At 36.1% G+C, this 27090-nt stretch overlaps 1 protein-coding gene across 1 annotated transcript; it reads left to right on the forward strand.

Annotated features, from left to right (window-relative positions):
• Positions 1-599: 599 nt before the first annotated feature.
• Positions 600-20140, forward strand: LOC149806663 (zygote arrest protein 1-like). The gene is made up of 2 exons (XM_089956271.1): positions 600-935; positions 17623-20140. The coding sequence occupies exons 1-2, from the start codon at positions 810-812 to the stop codon at positions 17824-17826; spliced, it is 330 nt and encodes a 109-aa protein (XP_089812397.1). The 5' UTR covers positions 600-809; the 3' UTR covers positions 17827-20140.
• Positions 20141-27090: the final 6950 nt, after the last annotated feature.

A 27090-nucleotide genomic window follows, 5' to 3' on the forward strand; every position in this document is an offset into this window, starting at 1 on the left:
GCCTTGATGCGGTCAGCCTCCTCCCACCCCCCGCCAAAAAAAAATATAAAAAATCAGTCGTCACTTTTCTTTTGGTCTGTCCCCGCCCCCTTGCTGCTTTATAAATCAGTGAATGCATTGACTAAGTTTACTGCTCTTTTTATCACATTTAAGATTTACGTTATCGAATACGGTAGGGGGTACAAACAAACGGGGATGTATTGTCAGACTATAGCCTCCTACAAATCAACAAAATATACGAAAAGAAAAATTTCCAATAATGACGTGCAAATCTGGTTCTTATTTCAGATTAATGAATTATGCATGGGGTCTTTAAATATAACTTATTTTCAATTTTAGTTTTCAGGGAACCGATAATGAAAGTACGATGGTCTTGTGCATGCAGATTTATTTCTCTTGTAGATACATGATATTTTTTTAAAAATATTCTTATGCTAATTAAACAAAAGTAAATAAAATTAAATTAAAATAGATATATATATAAAAAGACTAACATCAGTAACAGAAAAAGGGCATAATTTTGTGTACTACACTAGAAATTTTGTTTTAAACGATGAATAACGGGAATGAGCATAAGTAAAATAAAGCTTTCCTAAAAAAAGGTAATTATCTTGCCAAATATTGTACACGGAAGTTTATGTGACACGTCAAGTTATTCTGTATGGAAAAACTGTGAAGTGAACTCGAAACTGTATGAACCACCCCTGAGATTATTGCAATTTCGGTTCCAGACATTTAAGACTAATTCATACAACAACGTCATTTTACTAGACAGAACTGCAACCCAAAATACAAATCAGAAGGACGCCATGTTTCGTGGGGGACGAGGTCGTCGTGGTGGAAGAGGGGGCTCAAAACGAAAATACGGCTTCTTTCGATGTACAAAGTGCAACGCCCATTGGGAGAGTTCTCATGTCTACGAAAAGAGCGGCTTGGTAAGGTGTGTGTGTGTGTGTGTGTGTAATACATAATATGCATGAGCTTTGATTCTTTCTGACTTCTTTTTCTCTTCAAAGGATTTGCTAGGATGGCCCCTTCTTTACATGTCTTCCATAGGACGGGCAGGATTGACTCATAAATTAATAAAGCTATATCCTTAGAACCTCATATTTTGGCCCTTCTTTTGACACTTTTTCATATTTGATTTCAAGATGCAATACACGCTCTTCGCTCCTGACCCCAATTCAGTGTTTCGCCCTAGGTCCCCGACCAGTGAGTTGCCGCCCACTGCAGATAATCCGACACTTAAGAACCCTTGCTAGTTCTGTCGCTATATATTCAATATTTAACTCAACAAGGCAACATCCGACCTGGTGTATACCTTTATGATTATATCCTCACATTTCTTGCCAACCACGCCGTTTGAGGGAGAGAGAGAGACAGAGAGAGAGAGAGAGAGAGATGCTTATTCACAAAAGATAACTACACTTTTTCATAACAAAATTGTTCCCACTCTTTCACATGCAAATCTATAATATGATAGTCAGGTGGCGTGTATAAAATGCAGGTGTTTCGAGAGGGATATTAAGCTTTCCTGTAAGGTTCTATAGGTGACATTCGGAGCACATATATCAAACATCATTATAATTTTTAAACCAGAGAATGATTCATTTATTTCCATATGGAAATTTGCTGTGAACTTAATGCTGATAGATAAGTTCTTATGGAAATCTTGTGAACATTTTTCTCTATTACACCTGCAAGCAGGCAAGGGATAGGGTAATCGACTGCAGGGGATGGATGCCCAACCTAATTTTTGATAGGGGTATGTAACCCATATTCCGACAATAGTACCTGTTATTAGCCACTCTATATCACATTAATTTACGTCCTTGAGTCTTGTGCCTAGTTTTAGGTGTGGAGATGCATGTTTTACTTTTATCCCCTTTCATTTATCAAATGTAGTGAATTTCTCAAATTTTGAGGGACATGGGAACCTAATGGTGGTTTTATGTTCTATGGGATCGATCTTGAAACGGCTTTACAGACTAATGCTCTCACCATCTGAGTCAAGCTAAAAGACTCGTTATACTGGACACAGACGTAATAGGTAACACGTCTATCAAGGATTGGGTGGATAACATTAAAGGACCACCACTACCACCATCCAACTCCAATGTTGATGATGATAACAATGTGGCTAGTAACTTGGGTGTTTGGGGTCTCTTCATAGGTTTGAGGGTAAAATCTTTGAGGTAATTTAATAATATCAACCGTTCAGGTGCAGGAGATTCTTTTAGAAGTGGGGATTAAAGTTCACTGGTACCACCGTCTATCTTTCCCTCTACTCTTTTTAAAAAAACATTTTCTGCTTTTATAGAACAAACCTTTTCGTGATTTCACGAGAAATTTGTTTTCGTGAGGAAAACATGAATCATATCATTGCCGAAGATCCACACTTTAACCTCCACCTAACTATTGAGAAGTTACTTTCATTTTCTGTGACATTTCTTGAAATATTGTTCTAGGCTGAATTTGTTTACGGCGATCTAAATTGTTGGCTAATGAAAACGCGAGTCAAATCATTTTCCAGAAACACGGCCTTGACTGAGTACGTCACGATCGCGGTCAACGTACTGATAATTATAGCCACGTGTCTTTGTCTGGTATGAACTTTAGTAAGGATATTACACTGTACCAATAATTAATTATAGGCACCTGTCTCTTTGTCAGGCATAGACTCGTATCTGTGAATCTAATTTCGATTTTGGGCAGTATTTAACAAGATCTTTAGTTAGACGGAATGCTTGAGTGGAACAACACACACACACACACACACGCATATATGTCGTATCTTGGAACAACGAAAACAGCAATGAGGGAGAAAACAGTGGCACTTTAGAGCCCGAGTTTTCTCTATCAAATATCTTGATTATTTGGCTATTGAACCAAATATATGACATTGAGAATGTAATCTAATTGCCACATCTATCTAGAATTGTTTGGAGATCTATATTTTTGCTACATAATCAATATGTTTAGAGCCGGTAACTTGCTAATCAAAGGTAAGGAATATATGAAAGTATTTTTTTATAAAGAAAGATTGTGGCAAATTTGTGATGCTAATATCGAAAATGAATTTCGTTTTATTCCTGTTTCTCAGCTGTATGGAAAATTATGAAGAAACTATTTCCACAACATTACATATAAACTTCCAACTTGAAAATATTAGCACCTTAATACAAGATGATACTATGAAATGTCTGATGACTAATTTATCAATGTTTACTATACAAATCTGCACGATTACAAAAAGCCGTTTCAGCTCCTCGTTATCACAAAAGTTCACTTTTGCTGCTTGCAGGTTGTATGGTTCTATTTAATTTATATTCTGCAATTATCGTTTAACATATATTTCTATTTCACCCAATTAGAAAAAAAATTAATAAGGACTCATTGCATGTGAAACATTTGCAATATATATAGATGTTCCTCTGTTACGCAACCAAAATCTTTTCATCTCACGATGTATGAATAGATAACATGGTCATGTGACCTGCACTACAAATGAATATTATTATTATTATTATTATTATTATTATTATTATTATTATTATTATTATTATTCTGAGAAGACAAAAATAATTCCGAAATATAAATAAAACTATTATAAATTAATATATAAAATATATTAATGTTATTATCATTATTATTATTATTATTATTATTGGTGGTGTTGTTGTTGCTGCTGCTGCTACTGTTGTACTTCCGGCCCGAGAGCTGTGAGTATATACACTGAGATCTCGATGGCTTTTTTATTACAGCAAATTCTCTTTCTATGGGAAAGTCAGCAGTTTGGAAACTTGCAGGCGTGCTTACTAGCGTATGTTTATCATGAATGTCCTGAAATGTTTTTATTTTGAATTTGAGAAAGGTTTATTTCAGCCTTGTATTTTAAGCACATTTGACACAGTGATAGCGTGCATGTACATAGGTGAATTCAATTCATTCAAAAGTACAACGGGGGCCATAAATTAAGCATGGGAGTGGACTCTGTGCATAAATGATATATTCGATCGCTTCGATCATACAATTGAACAACTAAAAAAATCAAATTAAAAATTAAAATCACACAACGACAACTAATAAAAAAATGGCCTCAATGAATCAATGTTAAGTCTACAAGTAAAACTACTGAGTAACGAAAAGAAACTTTTTTCACGAGAGGTACATGATTAAATATACACATTAGATTATAAACTAGCAGTATATCATTTAATACACACATTAAATTATATACGAGAAGTATATGATTTAATAAACACATTAGATTATGTGCGAGAAGTACATGATTTGATACACACATTAGATTATACACGAAAAGTACACGATTTAATATATTTATTAGATTATGCACGAGAAGTACATGATTTAATACACACAGTAGATATACTCGAGAAGTACATGATTTAATACACACATTAGATTATGCACGAGAAGTACATGATTTGATACACACATTAGATTATACACGAAAAGTACACGATTTAATATATTTATTAGATTATGCACGAGAAGTACATGATTTAATACACACAGTAGATATACTCGAGAAGTACATGATTTAATACACACATTAGATTATGCACGAGAAGTACACGATTTAATACACACATTAGATATACACGAGAAGTACATGATTTAATACACACATTAGATTATACACGAGAAGTACATGATTTAATACACAAATCAGATTCTAAACGAGTGGGACATTCATAATAAATATCACTAGACATACGAAATAAGTTATTTTTACATCTGAACAAGGAAGAGATCAAACACTGAACTCCTTCAACTACAATCTTTCTAGCCCCGGACTACGTGTTGTAATAAATTTGGAGTATGCGCATTTGGTTATAGTTTTTATGTATATTTGATTTAATCTATATTTGATTTAATTTAATTGTCTGTTTGTAAGTTTAATTTTTTGTGTGTTTTACTTTCGTTACATGTCAGTGTAAGCTAATTTTGGTTACTAGGAATTTGATATTTCCAGAAAATTCAGTTTGACCTGAATACATACCTAATAAAAGAAACATAGTTTCTATTTTTGACCTTGTTCCTGTCATTGATCAGGGGTCAAGCAAACAACTTCTTTTTTTAAAATTCATTTTTGGTGTGCGAATGGTGGTGGTGAAATCGATGCTGTACTGTGCTACGTGCCATTTGACTTATCGATATCTTCAAATCATTCTAGAATGTGGTCACGTGACCCTCATCCGGGAATCTATTTTACGTATCAAGTTACGGTATAACCGTTCTTTATAGAGATTTGTCTCGGTTTGGTCTTTTACTTTACACTGGAAAGTGTCTTTGACCAGTTTGAAGTTACATTTTAATTTTTATTCAAATTATTTGGATTCTAAAGGATAATTATTTTTCCTGGAAATATTTGAGTACTCATACAGAATTCTTGAACAAAGACATTTATTTAAATTTTATTCGGAAATTCAAACACCTGAATATTATTTGTGGATTTAAAAAGAAATGTAGACGCATATGTTCAATAAAGGATACGGTATACGTCATCGCCTTCCATTTTAGATTTTTCGTTGGGACTCGAACTTGAATTCATTAGAACTTTTCATTACTAGGACTTATAAAAATTAAATTAGTGGATTAATCTTGGAGTATTTTTTTATTTGAATCATATAACCGTAATTTCTATTTATTCCTATCATTTGTACAGTGTTTTTCAATGGAAATATATTATTGTTAAACTTTTCAAAGCTTGTTGTTTTCACTCTTTCTTTTGTTACTGTTTATCAGAACCTAAATACGTAACATAAGAATTGGGGTTTCGTCCTTGGATATTTGTATTTTGCCTAAAATAATTCAGAAAACTTTGTTTTGTTTTTTTAAATTTGAATTCCCCATGTTTTTAAATTCTTAAATGAAATCGGAAAGCTTTTTCTAAAATTCCTTCAAAAGTGAAAATCTTTCTTTCAAGTCCTACCCAGGACCAACTAGACCTTTTCAAAAAAGATGAATTAATTCAACTTGACAGAAAATATGATATTTCTGAAGTAAAGGCTTCCTTAACGAAGCAAGAAATACAAAATATTGTGGTCCAGCATTTGGTAGAAAAGATTGTTTTGGATAAAAGTGCTTTGATTTCGATCAGTAAATCTGTATCAGACTGCGACATAAAAGTAAAGAAATTATAATTAAAATACAACATGGAATTGGAGTTGAGGAAGCTGGAACTTCAGAAAGATAAAGAAGAAAACAAATGCAGTTGCAATTGGAGAAAGAAAAAGAACAACTGCATTTAGTAGCGGAAGAAAAAGAGAAAGAAAGAACAATGCGATTACAAGATAAACAAATGCAGGTACAATATGAGAAAGAGCAGAGAGAAACAAGAAAGAGAGAAAGAAAAACAAATGCGTTTACTAGCTGAAGAAAGGGAGAAAGAAAGACAAATGTAGTTACAAGAAAAACAAATGCAAATGTAATTAGATAAGGAAGAAAGAGAATAAAGAGGGAATATCAATTTAGAATAAAATAAATGCAGCTAGCAAGTGAAAAACACATTCCCACTTAAAATACAAATTTAAGTTTTGATGTTGCAAAGTATATTACGTTTGTGCCCCCTTTCAGAGAAAGAGACGAAAACAAATATGGTACTCGTTTTTTTAAAAGAAATGCTGACAATTTGAAATGGTCAAGGGGGCATTGGACTCAGTCAATACAATTTGTACTCACTGGTAAGGCTAGTGAAATTAACAATTCACTATCAGTTCACCAAAATGGTGACTATGATACGGTTAAAGAATGCATCTTAAGGGGTTATGAGTTAGTCGATAAAGCTTATCGGCAAAAATTCAGAAACTATAAAAAAGAAGCTCGACAAACTCATGTCGAATTTGCCCGAGAAAAGAGCAGTTATTTGATAGATGGTACTTAGCCAAGAAAGTTGAACAAGATTATGAAAGTCTCAAACAACGTATATTACTTCAGGAGTTCAAGAACTGTGTCCATGGTGACATCAAAACTTATCTTGACTAGCATCAGATCGAAGCCTTGAAAGATGCTGCTTGTACTGCGGATGAGTATTCTTCAACTCACGAACTTCCTTTTGTAAATAAGACTTCCCCTCAACAGTCTTCTGGCAGAAAATTATTTCAGCCTTATACAAGCCTATCTGAATCTCAAACTGGCACAACTTCTAAAAATCAAGCATCAGATAAGCTTGCCTCTTCCTACGTGTTTCTATTGCAGGAAGAAAGGACACGTTATTTCTGATTGCTACAAATTTTAAAAAATTGTCACCAGAATCATGACAGACCAATTCCAAATGCAATTATTTATATGAGGTCAAGGTCACGGTAATGTATTCATAGCAATATATTTGTTGGGTCTAATAAACCCAGTCTGATTTTATTATGGAGAATTATGAACCATTCATATGAAAGGGTTCCATATCACTCTTGGAAGGAATGTTTGGCCTTGATAATGACATTACAACATTTTGAAATTTACATTAGTTCAGCTCCTTCTTCGATTATTGTGTTCAGTGACCACAATCCCCTTACCTTCATCGGCAAGATGAAAAATAAAAATCCAAGACTGGTGGAATTTGTTGTTACAGGAATATGATATTGACATCAGGCACATCAAGGGAAAAGATAATTTAATACCAGATGCACTTTCCCGTGTATAACAATGTATTATTTCATGTACACTGTGTATAACAATGTATTATTTCATGTACACTGTGTATAACAATGTATTATTTCATGTACATTGTGTGTAACAATGTATTATTTCATGTACACTGTGTGTAATTTATAAGTTTTTTTTCCACCGCATGTATAATTATTCTAAGGTAAAAAGAACGCTTATAAATCTTTATTTTTTTATGGTTTTTAAAATAAAAAAATGTATATTTGATTTAAAATATATTTGATTCAATTTAATGGTCTGTTTTTAGGTTTAATATTTTTAATTTTTACTTTCATTATATGTCAAAAACTTAAATATAAAACTTAAGACCTTTTCTAGAACTAAAACCTTCTGGTCTGGTTGTGTTAGGTGGAGACCGTTTATCTAACTCTGATCTACTGAATACAATGCACAAAATTTAAATTATATAATCCAAAATAAAGCCATATATCTACTCTCCATGCACACTTATTTCCCACTGATACTGTATGTTAGAATATCCAAAAAAGATTATGTTGAGTAGGACATTACTTGTAAACTTTATCTTTATGAGCAAATTAATTCAAAATTAAACTATAACTACTCAACTCTATTTTAAGTACTTTATGCCTACTAAACGAGATTCAAATTTCCCTTCAACTGGTCACTAATTTTACTGTTTGAGCATTAAGGCAAACTTACTATAATTGATTTAAATTAGTTTTACAAACACATAATCCAACCGTCACACTGACTTCTTTGTTTCAGTATCTCAGCACTGTAACTTGACACCATTGCATTTGAGTAGCTGCTGATAACATTATATTCACCCCACCCACCCCCAATCTCAGCCTCCTAAATTTAGCAGTGACTGTAGATCTACTCCTCTATCACAGACACACTATTATTAAATTTAGAGAGAAAATTTAAAACATTTATACACAAATATATCTTCTCTTCTGAAACTTATATAAATACCATAGCATCTGAAATAACTAAATTTAGCCCTATACTATTTGTATAAAAACGCCAAATGGCTATAAAAAATAGTTTACTGCCCGCCTGGGGTCATGCAAAGCTATGCTTTAACATTTTTTATTTTCATTATTTCTATTCGATTTAATGACATACATTTCTTATCAGAATAACCGTATAACGATAGAATTTGCTAATATATTTCCACAGTTGTATAAAGATGACTTGGATGCCTTCGCCGTAACTGCTACACAACTCAAGGAATTATAAACAAACTCAAAGAATAGTGCCATCTAGAAATTTAAGATAAAGCTGGATTAAACTAATCTTGTAGTCTTTCGAAAAAGGGGATATTTGAAAAGATATGAAAATTATGATAGTGACAACATGTTATAATAGTTATGTTGTCAGTCTATTTTCTTCTAAAAACACAACATATTTGTGTTTAAAAAAAAACGCTAGCAACACGAACGGCAAAGTGAATTTATTGTTTGAAGTCTAGACTTAATCAGTTTAGTAAACTATCTACAAATACTAAATTAAAACATAGTTGATACTAAAATAACTTCAATTTTGAATTATGGGTCGGAAGTCAAGGTTTCTACAAAGCAATTGACACTGAAGCTGCACATACTTCGTTTTGCAATAATTTGATTGGTTCTACAAAACACAAACCAAACGCTTTTTCTATATAATGAGTTGGGTAGAATACCACTGCAAGGAGAAAGATATAGACTAGTTTGTATGTACTGGTTCAAATTGTTAAAGATGACTGATGATAGCTTTCCAAAACAATAGTATAACCTACAATTGAAAAAGGGCGAACACCATGACTTGGGTAAGTAAAGTCAAGAATCTACGGTTTTCGTACCAAATAGGTGAAGTTTGGGTTAATCAAAGGGTGAGTAGAGAGAGACTCTTTTTCATTATATATAAACAACGTTGTAAAGATATTTTTGTTTTCAACAAGAACTACATGGAGAGTTAATTTCAATGCAGAGAATACGATTGTATTTTAAGATCATAAACAAGCCGAGTTGTCAATACTATATAGAGCATTTCAATCATTTGTACAGTGTTAGCAGGATATGCTTTACTGTATAGATCATTTAAATCATTTGTTCGCTGTTAGCATGCTATGCATTACTGTAAAGAGCATTTAAATCATTTGTACGATTTTAGCATGCTATGCATTACTGTATAGAGCATTTAAATCCTTTGGACGGTGTTAGCATGCTATGCATTACTGTATAGAGCATTTAAATGCTTTGTACGGTGTTAGCTACTGTATAGAACATTTAAATCCTTCGTACGGTGTTAGTTACTGTATAGAGCATTTAAATCCTTTGGACGGTGTTAGCATGCTATGCATTACTGTACAGAGCATTTAAATCCTTTGTACGGTGTTAGCTACTGTATAGAGCATTTAAATCCTTTGGACGGTGTTAGCATGCTATGCATTACTGTACAGAGCATTTAAATCCTTTGTACGGTGTTAGCATGCTATGCATATACAGAAATGGTAGCTTTCCCATAATGGCAAATATAGGTAGGTATAACAATATTTCCTATGTTGAAAGATTCTGCCCTTTTTATGCAGATATGGAAGATGAATTTCACTTTGCTGTTAAAATTACTATGTATAATACTTGGTAAAAGGTCTATGTATCATCATGCGTTCATTGTAATACAAATAACATCAGGTTTATAACTTTATCCAGAGTACTACTTAGTAATACTAATATTAATAACCAACATAACCTGTCTATCTAGCAAAATCTTTAAAAGTGAGAGAATCTGTTTTAATCCTAGAACTGTTATGTTTTGTAGTTGTACCGTATCTTTAATACATGCATTAATTTGGTCCGATGGCCTATGTTACTAATGAAGTTGTTTATTATTATTATTATTATTATTACTACTACTACTACTATTATTATTATTATAATAAATTATTATTATTATTATTATTATTATTATTATTATTATTATATACATTAATATTGTATATCACTCCGGCGGCCTAGTGGTTAGAGCGTCCACCTCGGATACGGGAGGTTGTGGGTTCGATCCCCGGCCGAGTCATACCAAAGACTTATAAAAATGGTACTAACAGTTGCCTCACTGGTTGGGACATTATGCTACGCTATAAACAGCCACACTGCAGACATCGTAGCGATATGACTGAAACATTGTTAAAGCTACGTTAAAAATCCAAATCTCACTCATACATACACATACTAATTTGTAAATATTTAAGGAAACGTAGGGATATATTTTAGTCAATATGTATTGACTGTGAAAAAGCCTTTGATAGGATAGAGAGACATTTACTGTACCAAAAGCTAGTTACTGAAACTATTAATGGAAAAATTGTAAGAATCATTAGGGCAATTTATAATGATGTAAAAGCATGTGATAAGTTCAGTAATCTTATTACCGATGTATTTAATTGCCCATTGGGGTTGGGGGAATAGTGATTGCTGGGCTAGCAATCTTTAAAAGCTTCTTTTTACATTCGGATTTGGCAATGTTGCTGTACTCAAGCGTAAATGATGTAAATACATTTCTTAGACTGTTTAGCCAGAGATGTGAATATATTTTTAGGCAAAAGTTGCAGGATGAGAATTAGTCGAAGGAAAGATTGCGTCTCTGTAAGTCATTGGAAGTAGGATTCACTCGTCAAAGATACCTAGAATTGTTGTAAGATAGCGATTTTGTAATATAATAGCTATGCGTAGTGTGGGGAACTTGCCAATCAGAGGTAACACGGGAAGATATAAAGTATTTGCTATGAGGAAATAGTGTCATATTTGTAACCTTGACATCGAACATGAATTACAGTTTATTACTGCTTGTCCGCTATATGGATAAATACGAAAAAATTATATTTACCCGCCTATGTATACAAATATCCAGTTTAATAAAAATTCAGGTCTTTTATATAAAACGATATTATTAAAATTATGATGACTAATAAAGCAATGTTTACTATAAAAGCCTTAAAGATCATAGAAGCAGTTTTATCAATGACTCATGTAACATAAAATTCATGATCAACATCAAAAAATTGCTCCATGCAGGTCCTAGGGTTCCCTTCAATTAGTGTGATTACTGTGTAGTATATACTTGTATCTCATCCAATTCGAAGAAATGCGATAATGATAAATTTTATGCTTATCACTTCCAATATATATAAAACTCTTATTTTACGCACTAAAACATCTTCTGTGCCGCTTGAAGAAATATGTATCATGGGCCAGTTGCCTGTATTACAGATAGACACATATTATTATTATTATTATTATTATTATTATTAGTAGTAGTAGTAGTAAATTAATTAACTGATTTCAAAATTTGATTAAATATCTTAGGAAAATAAATATGACAATATTTCAGACTATACATTATAACATTGTATGTATTTGTAATTTTAGTCCTCATTAGTTTATATAAAATCATTTACTGAGTTATCTGAATATTTGATGTTTTAGTTTCTGTGTGCGTACGTTTTTGTTTTGTTTTGTTTTTGCATATAAAAAAAATTATGGCCCAGAAACGTTTAGAGATGTCAGGGTTGGCTTCCTAGAGTTACCTCTTGACACAATTTACACAAAATTATATATATATATATATATATATATATATATATATATATATATATATATATATATATATATATATATATATATATATATATTACGAGTCTATGCTCTTTAAAAACAGTAACAGAAAGTGTGAAAGACAACAAGCTTTGTAAAATTTAACAAATATATTTTGTTTCCTAGAGCAGAAAGCGAAAATGAGAAGACACAAAACAACTTAACGGTATTGCGAATTAAATCTTGATTTATGAGTGGCTACTGCTGCTGAGAAGAATATTCATTTCATATTTCACATTGTGCAACATAGTTTTGTATTTCATAATTCATGTTTGGCCAGTATATAGCGTGTCTGGCCCCTCGCTGACAGCCATGTATTCCTATGTGACTAGAGTGTCGGCCTTCTATTACTGAACCTTGCAGTGTGGCATGTATTACTACTACACGGTCATTTTTGAAAATCAAGCCATTCTGTAACGTCATTTCCTCTCGGAAAGGAAAACATTACTTTATTTCCTGTATAAGGGCCTTTTTATTCTTTTGGCTATCATTCTCAATGACCTTTTTTTAAACTGTTTTAACTGAAAATCTGTTTTAGTTTCCTTTCGAATCTCAGCGATGTGATCCATATAAACTGGTACGTACTCACACTTTCTAATTTATTCTCTGTGAATGAGCGGGTTATCGATTTAAAACACTTGATCGCTATCCAATGCTTTCTTGGTATATCGCAAATATGTATGACTTAATGTATCAGCCATCTACCTATGTGTGCCTTGCTTGTACACTACACTAAAGTCAATTTCTGCAGCTTTAATATCATTCTTAGCAGTCGTTTTGGTGGGTTAACTAAAGTCTTCTTGCAGATATTTTCAAGTGGTTTTTGGCCACTTTCTATGACTACTCGTCTCCCGTAGATGTAGTACTCAAATATTTCTATTCCAAAGACTATCGATAGTAGCTCTTTCTCGATGTGTGCGTACTTTACCTCAGTTCCAGTGCTAGCATGTGAGGCATATGCTACTGGGTGCCACTCTTGCGGTAAACAAGTTCCTAACCCTGTTTCCAATGCATCACATTGTAGAATATTATCTTTTTCATGGTCGAAGTACTTTAGCACTGATGCTGATGTCAGGATCTAATTTCCTACAGGCTTTTGTCGTGAATTTTATCAAAATAAAACTCTGTTCCTTCTTATTCAACTGCCTCAATAGCTCTGTCACTTCTGATAGCCTTGGAGCAAACTTTCCACATAGTTCACCATTCCTAACAGTCGCTGGATTGTTTGCTTTACTCTTGGGATATACATTTCTCTGATTGCTTCTATCTTAGAATTGTTAATTTTCAACCATTCTGCAGAGATCACATATCCCATGAATGTTTCGTCCTTCTACCTCATTTTCACCTTATATTTGTTTAAATTCATATTGTTGTTGCTACATCTCTCAAAATAGTTCTCCAAGCCTTCTGTCGTGATCTTCTGTGGCCTTAGCATCATCTTCACCACTTACGCAAACGAGAATATCATTATGAATTGCTTTCACACCTTGAACCTCTTCCAATGCTTCGTCAATTCTCCTCTGAAATTGTTATTGCGCTGGCGAAATACCAAATGGCTATCTCATCATCTATATATTTCCCATGGCGTCCAAAATATGGTGAGTTTGCCAGATTCATCATCTAATTTAACTTGCCAAAACATTTTTTGTGTGCATCCACAACAGTAAAAATTCTCGCTCTGCTCAGGTCTGGCAGGACATCTTCTATTGTCGGAATCTGGTAATAGTTTCTCTTCAGCACTTTATTTAAGAGTTGAAAATCGATGCACAGCCTTATTTTCTTGTTGTTCTTCATCACCACCACCTGCTAGAAATCCTATATATTGGTTCTTTCTCTGGTGGTGTAATTGTTCCAAGTTTTTCCAGTCGTAGAAGTTCTCCTTTAACTTCGGCTTAACAGCTAAGGAATTTTCCTTACAAGCAATCTGACATAATTGGCTTGCTATGTCAGTTCAAGGTGAAGTTTTCTTTCCTAGAGACCTTCTCCACTGAATACTTTTTTATATTCATGTGCGAGATTTTGTGTTGTCTCTACAGCAATGTTTAGTTACATTAATAAGTTTCATTTTCTGCACTGCTTATGCTCCAAGTTGAAGTCTAGCCTTCTATTGAACAATGACAAACTCTAAGGTGTATACTTTCTTATTATTTGGATTTGTGACGTGTAACTTTCTTTGTCTCTTATTCCAATTGACATCATGTCTCTCAGGAAACTATTCTCCAAGTCATCATAATTGCATGTTTGGGCTAGTGTCCTCAGCACCGCGAGGTAGGCATCAATGCTCCAGCACACTGCATGTTGTCGACAATTGAAGTTGTACCGTTCTTATATTTCGTTCGTTCTAATACACCCTGTTTTTCAAACTGTAAACCACGCTTTTGAGGTTTCTATTTGTCTTCCGCAATCTCAAATGCGAATGTGTCAAAGAGTTATATCGCTTTTCAGCCTAAATATTTGAAAAGCGTAGTTATTCTCCTGGGGTGGGGGTGGGGGCTTTTTTTTCTACCAGCCCTGTAGCTTTTATATAGCTCTGTTAAACTCTTGTGAATTTGTTCCAGTTCACAGGTAAATTTCCACGAAGCGCCAGTTTCGGCGGAAAGGGAGTCGCAGATAGGCGTTGTTACCATATTTCTGACACCACGTATCGTCTTCCTGGGTTCAGTTCATCGTATAATAAGAGCTTATTCAGTACACCCTAAACACTCTCGCCAGCACATGTTCCACTAAAAATCATCTTCCAAGAGAAGAGTAGTAACTCTGTGAAGGAGGCAGGGGCCAGTTTTGATGTACTAATTTAATGCCGCAATCAGCGACCTAGTATAAAAATAAATGATCAAAAATCAAATACACAAGTGAGGTTAAAAAAGTCCATATTTTCGGATACCTATTTTAAAACAAAGCATAAGAATATTATCCACTTGACCAAAGAAGTCAATGGCACCCCGAACTCAAATTTATACCTACAATTTTCATGCCCGAGGTCATTTTTGACACCATGTGATGCTCACAGTGCAAACCCAAGCCCTTTTCCTAGATGACAATTCTGCAAAACAGTGTATACTAAACAGGCTGATGCAATTGAAAATAGTTGTCATCCAAGCCGTTTTTGAGATATTCTACTTGCCCCAAACCCATGTGTTTACTGTTATGGGAGGCTAGCTCTTCTTCCTAGCCGAACGTTGGTATTTCACTATCAACATACTGCAGAGTAACTATGGAAGGTGTTCAACATACTGCAGAGTAACTATGGAAGGTGTACATGCCTGATATCAATTTCAAGAACAACACAAACCCGAAACATCAAGTTCACAGATATATCCAGATCTTTAATTAGTAAACAATAATAGCTGAAAAAGTCACACCATAGCCCTACGTTAAGAAATTTGCCAGGGGCCAATTTACGAAACTGGACCCTGCCACCGTAATAACTGTAAAACGGAACTAACTCATACTATCTTCTTGTCGAATTCATGCACGGTACGATACGCATTTCGCTAAAGGGGGCAGAGGCCAGTTTTTATGTACAAATTTAATACCGCAATCAGCGACCTATTATAAATAATCATTAAAAAATTCAAATACACAAGTGAGGTCAAAAAGGTCTATATTTTTAGATATATGTATTAAAACAAAGCATAAGAATATTATTCACTTGACCAGAGAAGTCAATGGCAGTTCATAGCAGAAGACGTTCATGCACCCCAACCCCTATTTTATACATGGTTTTAATCACATCCAAAGGCCAATTCTGACAGCATGTGGTGCTCACAGTGCAAACGCAAGCTCTTTCCCTGGATGAAAATTTTGAAAAATATTGTCTACTAAATAGTTTGATGCAATTCAGAATAGTTGTCATCCAAGCCGTTTTTTTTTTTTTAGATACTCTACTTGCCTTGAACCCACGTGTCTACTGCTATGGGAGGCTAGCTCTTCTTCCTAGCCGAATATTGGTATTTCGTTATTAACATACTGCAGATCAACTAAGGAAGGTGTACATGCCTGACATCAATTTCAAGAACAACACAAGCCCGAAACACCTAGTTCACAAATATATCCATATCTATAAATAGTAAACAATAATAGCTGAAAAAGTCACACCATAGCCTTAAGTTAAGAAATTTGCCAGGGTCAATTTACGAAACTTGACCCTGCCACCGTAATAACTATACAAGGGAACTAACTCGTACCATCTTCTTGTCGAATTCATGTACGGTACGGTACGCATTACCCTAAAACAAGGAAAGGACTTAAATCTATACAAACAAACTTGCAGAAAGCTCTGAAGTATAATCATCTGAACGTAGGCTTTATTGTCTGTCATCTGTTCCAAACATCTTGAGGCTTTGACACAAGATAAATGACGTTGTACAGACAATTTGTTATATCCAGATTCATATTATTTAAAAGTTACTTAAATTGATTTGATATACTTTCCCGTATTTATGTAATGCTCAAAAAATTCCATAAAATCTAATTTTGTGTAACTGTGAGTGACCTAATCCCTTATTAACACAGGCTTCGTGTCACTGACATGATGTTTTTATAATGGATGCTGAATTGGTTTGTAGCTCTTTCTCCTCCATCAGCACATTTTGCATCGAAAGAATTCTTTTTTTCCAACTCCTCCATTCTCCTGCTCAAGTTTAGCAAATGTTCTAAAGTTTCTTGATATTTTTCTAATTCTTTAATTTCTTCAACTTGGGCTTTATTTTAACGCTCTTATTGTATGTGGCATAAGAAATACGATGTACAGAAAAATACTGAGATAACGAAATTAAGTTCCTTTTTCTTTTCCAGAAGACAAACATATATTTAGGACCTTCGCGATATATTATTTTGAAACTGTTGAGATCCCAACATTTTAAAGACATAGATCATTGTAGGGCATGAAAAAACGGATTCTTATGTGTTATTAAGGGCCGGGCGTCCTAATCCAATGCAATTATCCCCTGGCTCAAACCTTGGAGACGCTAAGGTTGCACCATGTAGCCATAGTAAGTTTTCGGTGAATATCAGTGAAAGAGAATCGTTACACATTTTAACAGTACATATAGCTTTAACTCTTGATATTTCTTCTGTTAATTTGCGTTATAGTAAGACAAAAAAAAAATGCAGATAGACATCAACTCATGGGTTCTTTCTCATCCTGAGAGAAAGGAGTCTAAACTTTAAGAGTGGGGGAGCGATAACATGTGGTTTTCAAACATATAATTAATTCCATTATTATTATTATTATTATTATTATTATTATTATTAGTAGTAGTAGTAGTATTGTCATTGTTTTTGTGATTATAATTTTTCAAGGTTTGCTTTGAATGTTTTTTATATTTATAATTAGGATTACTACCAACAAGAATGTAAAAGCTGCCGGATAGCCGTCAGTCCCTACAACGTAGAACCCATCAAATGCTCAGTGTGCGGAGAAGAAGATTGCATATGCACCGAGGAGGACCGGCAGAAACGCCATACGGATCCCAACAAACCTCACCGAAGCGATCTGTGTGAGAGATGCAAGAGAGGGCTCAAGTGCAGCGGATACTGAACACAAAACCGTAACATTTTCCCTGGACTCTTCCACTGTGGACGAACAAAATGAGGAATTTTTGTTATTGTTTAATGAGTTACTGGTGTATAATCAAAGTAGTGAAAAGGCTTCTTGTATAAACTTTATTTGCTAATTGAATTTGTAATGATCAGATGATCATACTTGAATATTTATCGATTAAGTTTTATTTTAAATATAATATATTTATCATACACGAGATTGCAATTCGCATATTGAAATATCTCTGTGATTAATTTTATTCTCTTTCTGTGTTATATTTATATATGTGTTGCAAAGTTTAATACACCATACTGGTGGCTTAAATTATATAATTCATTTTTTTAAGATGATTTTTTATTTTTTGTAAGAAAAAGAAAGTGTTTTGTTCTACAGAAGTTTTTAAAACTACATTTATTGATCCGACTGACAATTTGCTTTCTATATCTATTAGTAATAATTTTTGCAGATATTGCAACGATACAATCGTTAGTATCATTGGTTCCGTTTGCAGGTTTAACGCCATTTTAAGCACATGATAGGCTATACATGCCTGCCAATATTTTTGCTTGGAAGAAGAACCCTGGCAAAGCCTCGGCAGAACTGGTCGAGCCGAGTCTCCAACCCACACGGCTAGAGATTGGATGGGAATGATCTGTAAAAGTGAACGCCTTAGACTACTCGGCCCTCTCCCTGGGCACCTCTTTTACGTGACATTTAAAACAGCACAACAAAAATGACAATTTTGTATTTCAGAACAAAAAATTCAATAAAATACGCTCGACTTTTGTAAAATGCATCGAGAGTTCCCGCGCGTTCGTTTCAATAAACCAATCTAAATGATAGTTTAGTTTGGAGATTTATAGTTTACTAGGTAACTTGGGAATCAACAAACCTGGATACAGTTTATCCTTGCGTGGTAAATATAAATTTGCGTGAATGACAGTGTTTTGTCTTTTTTGTATTTGTTTTCATTTTAACCACAAACAGTAGTAAAATGAACAAGTTTTTGCTTTCTTCGGCAGCTTGACCACTATTTTTTAAAGGCATAACAATCGAAAGTATTAAATTTAAGTGTTTGTCATTATGGTCTTAATTGGAATTAAATATTAAAATTGTCATTCTGAAAGTAATTACTAAAATAGTTTAACCACAGTCTGTTCAACCCCGATTGTTCAACGTTCTGGACATTAAATGTCATAAAAAAGAACTTCCAAACGAAAATGATTGATCGCTATGGACATAAAAAATGGCAGCCATGTACTAATCCGGGACAAAAATAAGATGTCGGGTACATATTTGTGTGCAACACGCACTGCTTTCATTGTGACATCACAGTGCGCAACATTCAGCCGGTTTTTGTATCGGATCACACCTTTAAGTTGCCCTCGTTCAAAGTGTCCTTGTAATTCAACATTGATTTTGCCATATGTACTTCTAGGGCATGTTCATAATGACCTTCCATAGGAATATGGATGAATGAGGATTCAAATATAGTGAATAATTGCCTTTTAAGGTATATGTAATCAAAGCCTGAAATTGACAATCATTACTATTAATAGTCAGTTCTGAACCCTTACATGACCTGTATGCTTTTTACTATTATATTAGCACACGCTCCTGTCTCTTTCTATCCCAACCGATTTTTGAAACAAAATTCAAGGATTTAAAACAATGCAAAAGAGTTTGTCATTTTTTCATTAATATTTATTTTCTAACCGGACTGTTACCAGGGTGTCCCTAACATTGCCAAGTAGAAATTCTTAATGTAAACAAGCTGACTGCTTAGTGTCCTTTGCATGGTTTTAGAACAGCCCATGTCTGCGTATTTACATCGAGAACTTAGGTTAGGTTTGAAGCGCCAATACCTTGACAGTGTTAGCAACAACCTGTTAGAAATTATAAATTTATGAATTTTTGTATATCCTTGATGATTGCATTTCTAAAGTCTGTGGGAGTGGTGGTTTACAAACAAACGGTAGGGTGTGCTTATACTATATAGTAGTGTCTTGGCTTGGAAACGTCATCCATTGTACTACTTATTTTACTCTGATGAATACACAGAAACTTTCATAATTGAAGAAAAAATGTCACAGACATATTTTTCTTTCTTCTGTTTTGGTTTCTATTAATCCTGTTGGAAAAAGTATGTAATGATGCGGAAAGGTTTGGCTGTTAACACAGATTAAATATATGGTACCGCAATGTATATTACAATATCAGAAAGTAGGAGATAATAAAAAGCATGTACCAGTCTATTCAGTTTAGTTTCTGTTTCGCTTTTTCATTTCTACGGATAAACATATTTTCCATATGAATTGTTCTGATTTTGTTACTGTATGTTTGTTAGTGTCTTACTTTATTATTAAATAATTTAGTGAATATATGAAAATTTATTATACTTAAAAATAATGGACTTCCGTTAAAACAATTACAAACAGTACCTTATAGACAATGCTGTTTGATGCTGCTGGTATATTGTTTAAACAATAGCAAACAGTATTAGTACCCTTAAAACAATAGCACACAGTACCCTGTAGTACCCTTAAAACAATAACAAACAGTACCCTTTAGTACCATTAAAACAATAGCAAACAGTAGACGACACTGTTTGATGCTGATGGTATATTGTTATTGCTGGGTGATATGACGATGAAAAAGAATAGCATTATTGGCTAAAAAGACAACTTGGAAAGTCATCCGATAGCTTTATTGCATGATTAACATGGAAAAGCACAATTGCATCAGTTGAGAAATATTCTAGAGCAATTTGTGTAAAGCTAGATAACAGACTAAAATACCTCCATATGTTGATATCTTTACTATCTCCAGGTTTCGGCTTCAAATATTTACCCAAAAGAGTCTTATCTATCAACTTCAAAATCAACAACAGTTTTCAATTTTTATCTTTGTTTTGCTATCACTTCTTGTGATTGGGACTCTTCGGCTGTGTTCGCATTTTCTTGGCCATGAGACACACATGTTAGTCCTAATGTTCAGTACATGCTGTTTCGATCAATTTACGTAACGTTGTAATAAACCCTTCGAGTTTTCCATTAGTTTGATATCTATTGGGATGTAACAAGACTTCGGAGACTGTCCTTGCCGTAGTCTTCTGTCGGTTTATCAGTTCCTGGAAGCCACACTTTTACATGCAATAGGTAAGATTTTACAACATTTAGTTGTCCTTCGTGTTTCAGTTGCACTGTCTCTTTCTGCGGTATCATTCGTATGGTTACTCTGTAATACACTATCTTCATCCATTGATGCCATCATTAACTCGTAACGTTGATTAGAACATACCTCGGTACAGGATCTTGCATGACTAAGTGTTCTCATTTGTTCTTCTTCAATGTCTATAGTAATTTTGCAGAGTCTTGTATATTTTTGAGGCCTTAGTAGCGTTAGTTAGTTTCATCGTGTTAAGAACTGACAAGACAAAGATAAATTTTAAATGGTTTTCAGCAATATATGAAAAAATTGGTCTCTGAGCATACTTGTTCGGATGTATGCAGGTAGTTATGCTATTGTAGGCCTGTAATCAACGTCTTTATCATTCTTCTCTCGCCGATGGTTTTAATTCTGGGTTGCTGAACATTACTTTCATAGGCTGATGATAGCCGATTTGTCTGAATTAAAGTCTAAATAAATGCAAGCGAAAATGTTAACAACCGTGCAATGTCCAGGGCCTTTCTGTGTACAGCGTTTCTCTATGTCGGTAAGAACACTGCTTGCATAGGCTATTACCTTATCTTCTAGGATTATTCCTAATACCACTGAAATAACTAGATTTCGCCAGTGTTTTGGGGTCATAATCTGCCATGTTTGGTTCCTTGGTCCACTGGAGTTTTGCACTGTGCTCTGTTCGTGTACTGTTTAATACAAGCTCGATATACCCAAGGAGATATAAATCGTGCGAGGCTGTGTAAAACGCTTCCATGTAAAACATACCAGGCACATAAAACAAACCAGTTGGTGCTTCGAATACGAATACCAGATGCAAGCCATTCTAGCATCTGAGGCAGATTCAAGCATGCCTGATACGTAGTTGGACTCGAGTATGCTTTCAAAGGGGAGTCTGCACTGTTCATCTTATCGAGGTGAACTCCTTTCTCTTTATGTCACTTTTACGTATCAGCCAATATTTGAACTTTTTAGTATAATACGGACTCGATACAAGCATTTGGCATCATTTCAGCCAATTGGAGGTATGATAGACAATTATATTTATGCTCGTTAAAGATGGTGCCGACATAATTTTCGTTGCAAATCTACTGTCTGCGGTAATGTTATAGAATTGTACACAACTTACCAGGATTCCATTGTCCATGTTTTATTCTAACTTTAATTCAACAGATATCTGCCGAATACAGATCTATATGATCAATGTAGTCCAATATCCGCAGTATAGTGACAATTTTCAAATAGGTTTGACTCTTATGCTGAACAAAGATGTGATGTTTTACCCCAACCCCTTGTATTATACATGTATTTATAAGTCTGTAAGTGGAGCCAGGTAAGCTTTGTTTTTCCAAGTACCTAAGTTGGCTGATCCTCTTACGTAACCCAGTCTTTGTTTGAGCTCTTGAGTGGAAATCTGGCGGGAATCTTTGTACATGGGAACACGTGACGTAGACAACTTCAAAGAGCCGAAAGCCGACAATGGTAGGCTGGACAGTACATGGGGACACACAGACTGACATTTTTATGATTGACAGTTCGATCAAATGACCAGAGTCCGTCGCCATCCAATCGGGATGCGTTGTAGGTGGGACTTGATTCGAGAAACTGGCATAAGACTTGTACAAGCCTGAAATTCGTCAGTTGGTGTTTAAGAGTCGCAGTGACACACACTCCGTTAGCCATTCGTAAAAATTGGCGGAATTTAGGAAATTCATGAAATAGTTTCGATCAGGTAAGTTTGATGTTACGTTGATTCTGCTTGATGCGACTGCTGTTAATTGAAGAGAATTTGTCGTATGTATACATTTTACTTGTATTGAAGTATGAATAGTTAATTATGACCTTAATATTTTGCATTTTTTTCATGACTTTAGCTAGTACTTTTGTTTACGGTTGATTACGATGTTGATTCGTTGCATCATTATTCATAATGTTACTATGTACACCTTATTTGTGAGGCGAAAATGTTCTCTTCTTTCGCTAGTAATATGTGTGCATATTATTTCGTGGATTATTACGTTTACGCCCTTTTGAAAGGACGATTTGTATTTGTGAAGAATTGTATTGCTCGCTAGCCGCTATAAGAATTAATATTGTAATTCTTTGCGTAGTTATATTTTGGTAGACAAGAAATTTGTTTTTTTTGCCATTGAGTAACGGGTTGCCGTTTATCACCCTTTGAATGTGAATATTGTGGATTTGGTACGCTTGTGTAGGAAATATATATAAATATATATAAATATACAGATAGTCATATTACTAATCGTAGTAATATTTTAGTACAATCATATTTGAAATATTTTGTATGTATATACTGATAGGGCTCAGTATGTAGATATTTGAATCCTTTGTGTGATTGTGTTATGGCGCCATTTTTGTAAGCGGCGGAAGTGTATGGGAATTTCGATGTGTGCGCATGCGCGACCCAAATGTCCCGCCTTAAACTGATGGTTCAGTTCAATGACGTAGTGTGAGGGAAGATTTTTATAACCCTATGCTAATGCATTATACCTTTCAACAGGAAGCTTTCGGGGGACGAAAGAATTTCAGAGAATTTCGGGGGACGAGAGAAGTTCAGAGAATTTCGGGTGACGGTGAGAGATACCGAGTGAATTTCGGGTGACCTCAAGGGATACCGTCAAGGGTTCCGGATACTAGAAGAGGAACCGGAAGTCAAGATAACGGCAAGGAACAAGGATTATAGAAGAGGAAGCGGAAGTGGAGATCACGAAAGGAGAGACAGACAAGGGAACGAAGAGATTTAGATGAGTAGCACTCAAGAAGGGAAAAATCTCCTCACACTGTGAACTTAAATGATGATCAAAGGGATCATTGGGTGAAAGAGAGACATTGATTACTTTAAATTCTTTTAAATTTCATTTATTAAATTGTTAGTGTTTAAATTTCATCTTTGTATTTCTTTTAATTTAACTGTCGGCATTGCTGACTGGGGCTCGTAGCCATAAATATATTTAGTCAATAAATAATATAGTGTCCAGAATTAACCTTCTGAATAAGAACCAGGGGAACTTCTCATAACTCGTTAAAGTCTATAAGAAGAACCCCACCCCTAGACAACCAGGACACCCCCACAGTGGGCGCTTCGTCCGGGATATGAATTAGACATATATATTATTTTGGGACTTAAAGTTATTGGTAGAAGTATTAGTGAACAGTGTGAGATATTTTCCATTCTTTGTATTTGAAATTTTGTGATTTTCTCATCTTGTATTTTATTGTCATATGTGCAGGCTTTGTAGATCTTCATTCATAGCAGTACGTGTGAAGCGGATATCGAACGAATATCTTACCTGAACGAAACTAGTTGTTGTCGACAGGTAAGTATTTAAACTGGTATTACAAATATCTGTATATTGTTTGAATTTTGAGACAAGGTATCACTTTACATTAGTATAATGGCTACCGAACGACAAATGATAAAGGAATACTGCGCCATGGGGTCGGAAGATCTGGGATACGAGGGAGATCGCCTGGCAACCTTTATAGAAGAAAGGATCAAGGAATGGAAGGCCGAAAAAGCAGCGGAAAGAGAAGCCCAGAGAGAACTAGCCAAGATAGCAGCGGACCAAGAGTTAGCCAAGATAGCAGCGGACCGAGACGCCCAGAAAGAGCTGGAGCTAGCCAGACTCGCTCACACTCTGGAGATGGAAAGGGTCAGAGTTGAAGCTAGGACCAACGGACGGGACGACGCCAGTACAAGCTCTGGAACAACCGGCCGACCTTTCATCGACCACCGGATAGTCCAGATCAACATGTCACGCTTCAGTGATAGGGAGGAGGCTATTGACGATTTTCTCGTCCAGTTTGAGAAACTCGCACGCGCTCATCAGGTCCCTGAACAGCACTGGGCCATTAATGTCTCAGCCTTTTTGCAAGGTGCAGCTCGGGAAGTCTACCACGGCTTAACTGCAGAAGAGGCTGATGACTACACTGCCCTCAAGAAGGCGCTTCTCTGCCATTACCGGCTGACCGCCGAGACTTACCGGAAACTTTTCCGGGACTCGGTGAAAAAGGTAACAGAGACCCACTCTCAATTCCACAACCGTGTTCGAGGTTTATTTGAGAAGTGGATGAAAATGGCCGAAGTCGAACGCACGTACGAAGGGCTACGCGAGGTAATACTCAAGGAACATGTCCTGGGTACTTACCGTCGCGAGTTGACAGTTTTCTTAGCAGAAAGAGAACACCGGACGCTCGAAGAGATCGCTAACATGGCGGAGCGATACGAGCAGGCGCACTCGAAGAGTGGAGGTTCCGGGGTTGCTGACCGACCCCGACCCTCTGAGTCGCGTCGTATGGGGGAGGTTGAGCCGGCTGTCCGTAACCGTCAGGGTGACGGGAAGGTCGGAGGGGCACCTACAGGTAGGGCTGCCGCCTATCGACCTGGACAGGCCTCACCCACGAAACCAGGACTTGCAAGTCGGCGAGGGCCGCCGACATGTTTTAATTGCAAGCGCCTGGGGCATTTTGCCAGGGACTGTCCCAAGGGCAGGCAGACCCAGGTGAATGTCGTAGCTAAGAAGGAATGTGTGCCGGAAGCGAGTCGCAACCCAGCCAACCTTGCGGCCGCAACTGTCAATGGTGAAGGCGCCACCATCTTGTATGACACTGGGTGTAGCGTCCCCGCGCTTGTCGACAAGAAATATGTCAAGCCGGAGGACTATACAGGGGAGGTGATAGAAGTTCAGTACGCGAACTGCGCGCGTGACTCATTACCAGTAGCTGTCATTGACCTCGATTCACCATACGTGAAGGGGAAAATTGAAGCTGCTTGCTTGGAGGGGCTATCACATGACGTCATATTGGGTTGCCGTTATGTGTTACCCCAGCCGAACCCCGAAACCTGCACACCTATGCTAGTGAGTGCTGTTGAAACCAGGGCCATGAGTCGACAGCCGAAACAAAAGCCAATCCAAGTTACATCGACACCGGTTAGTAATGTTATTCCAGCGGAGTTAAGGAAGCTGCAACAGGAGGACGCAACTCTGACGCAGTTGCACAAACACGCAGAAGCGGGAACAGAAAGGGAAACTCCGAACGGCGCGGTGAAGTTTGTCTACAAGAAGGGAATCTTGTATCGCCACGCCAGGAAACACAACGAACACTTCAAACAAGTCGTCGTGCCAAAGGAAAAGCGTTGCGAAGTACTGAAACTTGCACACGAGAGTCTCATGGGTGGACACATGGGAATTGCTAAGACGCGTGACCGTCTTGTAAAAGAGTTTTACTGGCCAGGGGTCCAGGGAGACGTAAAACGGTTCTGTCTCTCCTGTGACAAATGCCAGAGAATGGCACCGAAAACGGATCAGCGACCCATCCCTTTGGGGAGTACGCCCCTTATCGATGAACCATTTAGACGTGTTGCCATGGATTTAATCGGACCGATAAAACCCGCGTCTGCGCACGGAAATCGATATATTTTAACGGTTGTCGATTATGCTACACGCTATCCGGAGGCCGTTGCGTTGCGTAACATTGACACGGAAACCGTCGCGGAAGCTCTGTTTGCGATCTGGTCAAGAGTCGGAGTGCCCGACGAGATCTTGACCGATCAAGGAACACAATTTATGAGTCGTGTGATGGCGGAGGTGAATCGTCTCATGTCGATTAAACACCTCACGACTACACCGTATCACCCCCAATGTAACGGATTGGTCGAACGGTTTAATGGGACCTTGAAAAACACGCTCAAGAAATTGTGCGAAGGCCGCCCCAAGGATTGGGACCGGTATATTCCGGCCATGCTTTTTGCATACCGGGAAGTACCGCAAGCGAGTTTGGGGTTCTCTCCCTTTGAACTCTTGTACGGGAGAACCGTACGCGGCCGAATCGCCGTACTGAGACAGCTGTGGACAGACGACCACGCTGTAGAGGAAGTACGCACTACCTACCAGTACGTCGCGGACTTGCGCAACAAACTGGAAGAGGTTTGTTCTCTCGCGCAAGAAAATCTCAAACGAGCTAAGGCGCAACAGGCGAAAAATTACAATAAGCGCGCAAAACCACGTCAGTTTGAGGTAGGGGACAAAGTGTTGTTGTTGTTGCCCCAGGAACACAACA

Source organism: Sinohyriopsis cumingii, chromosome 1 (genome assembly GCF_028554795.1).
Source record: "Sinohyriopsis cumingii isolate HCF-2022 chromosome 1, ASM2855479v2, whole genome shotgun sequence".
Lineage (NCBI taxonomy): Eukaryota > Metazoa > Mollusca > Bivalvia > Unionida > Unionidae > Sinohyriopsis > Sinohyriopsis cumingii.

Excerpts from the sequence above, each read along its gene's own strand:
- LOC149806663 (XM_089956271.1), top strand. The coding sequence starts at position 810 with ATGTTTCGTGGGGGACGAGGTCGTCGTGGTGGAAGAGGGGGCTCAAAA. Across the intron at positions 936-17,622 it reads TCTACGAAAAGAGCGGCTTG|GATTACTACCAACAAGAATG; the intron begins GTAAGGTGTGTG and ends ATTTATAATTAG.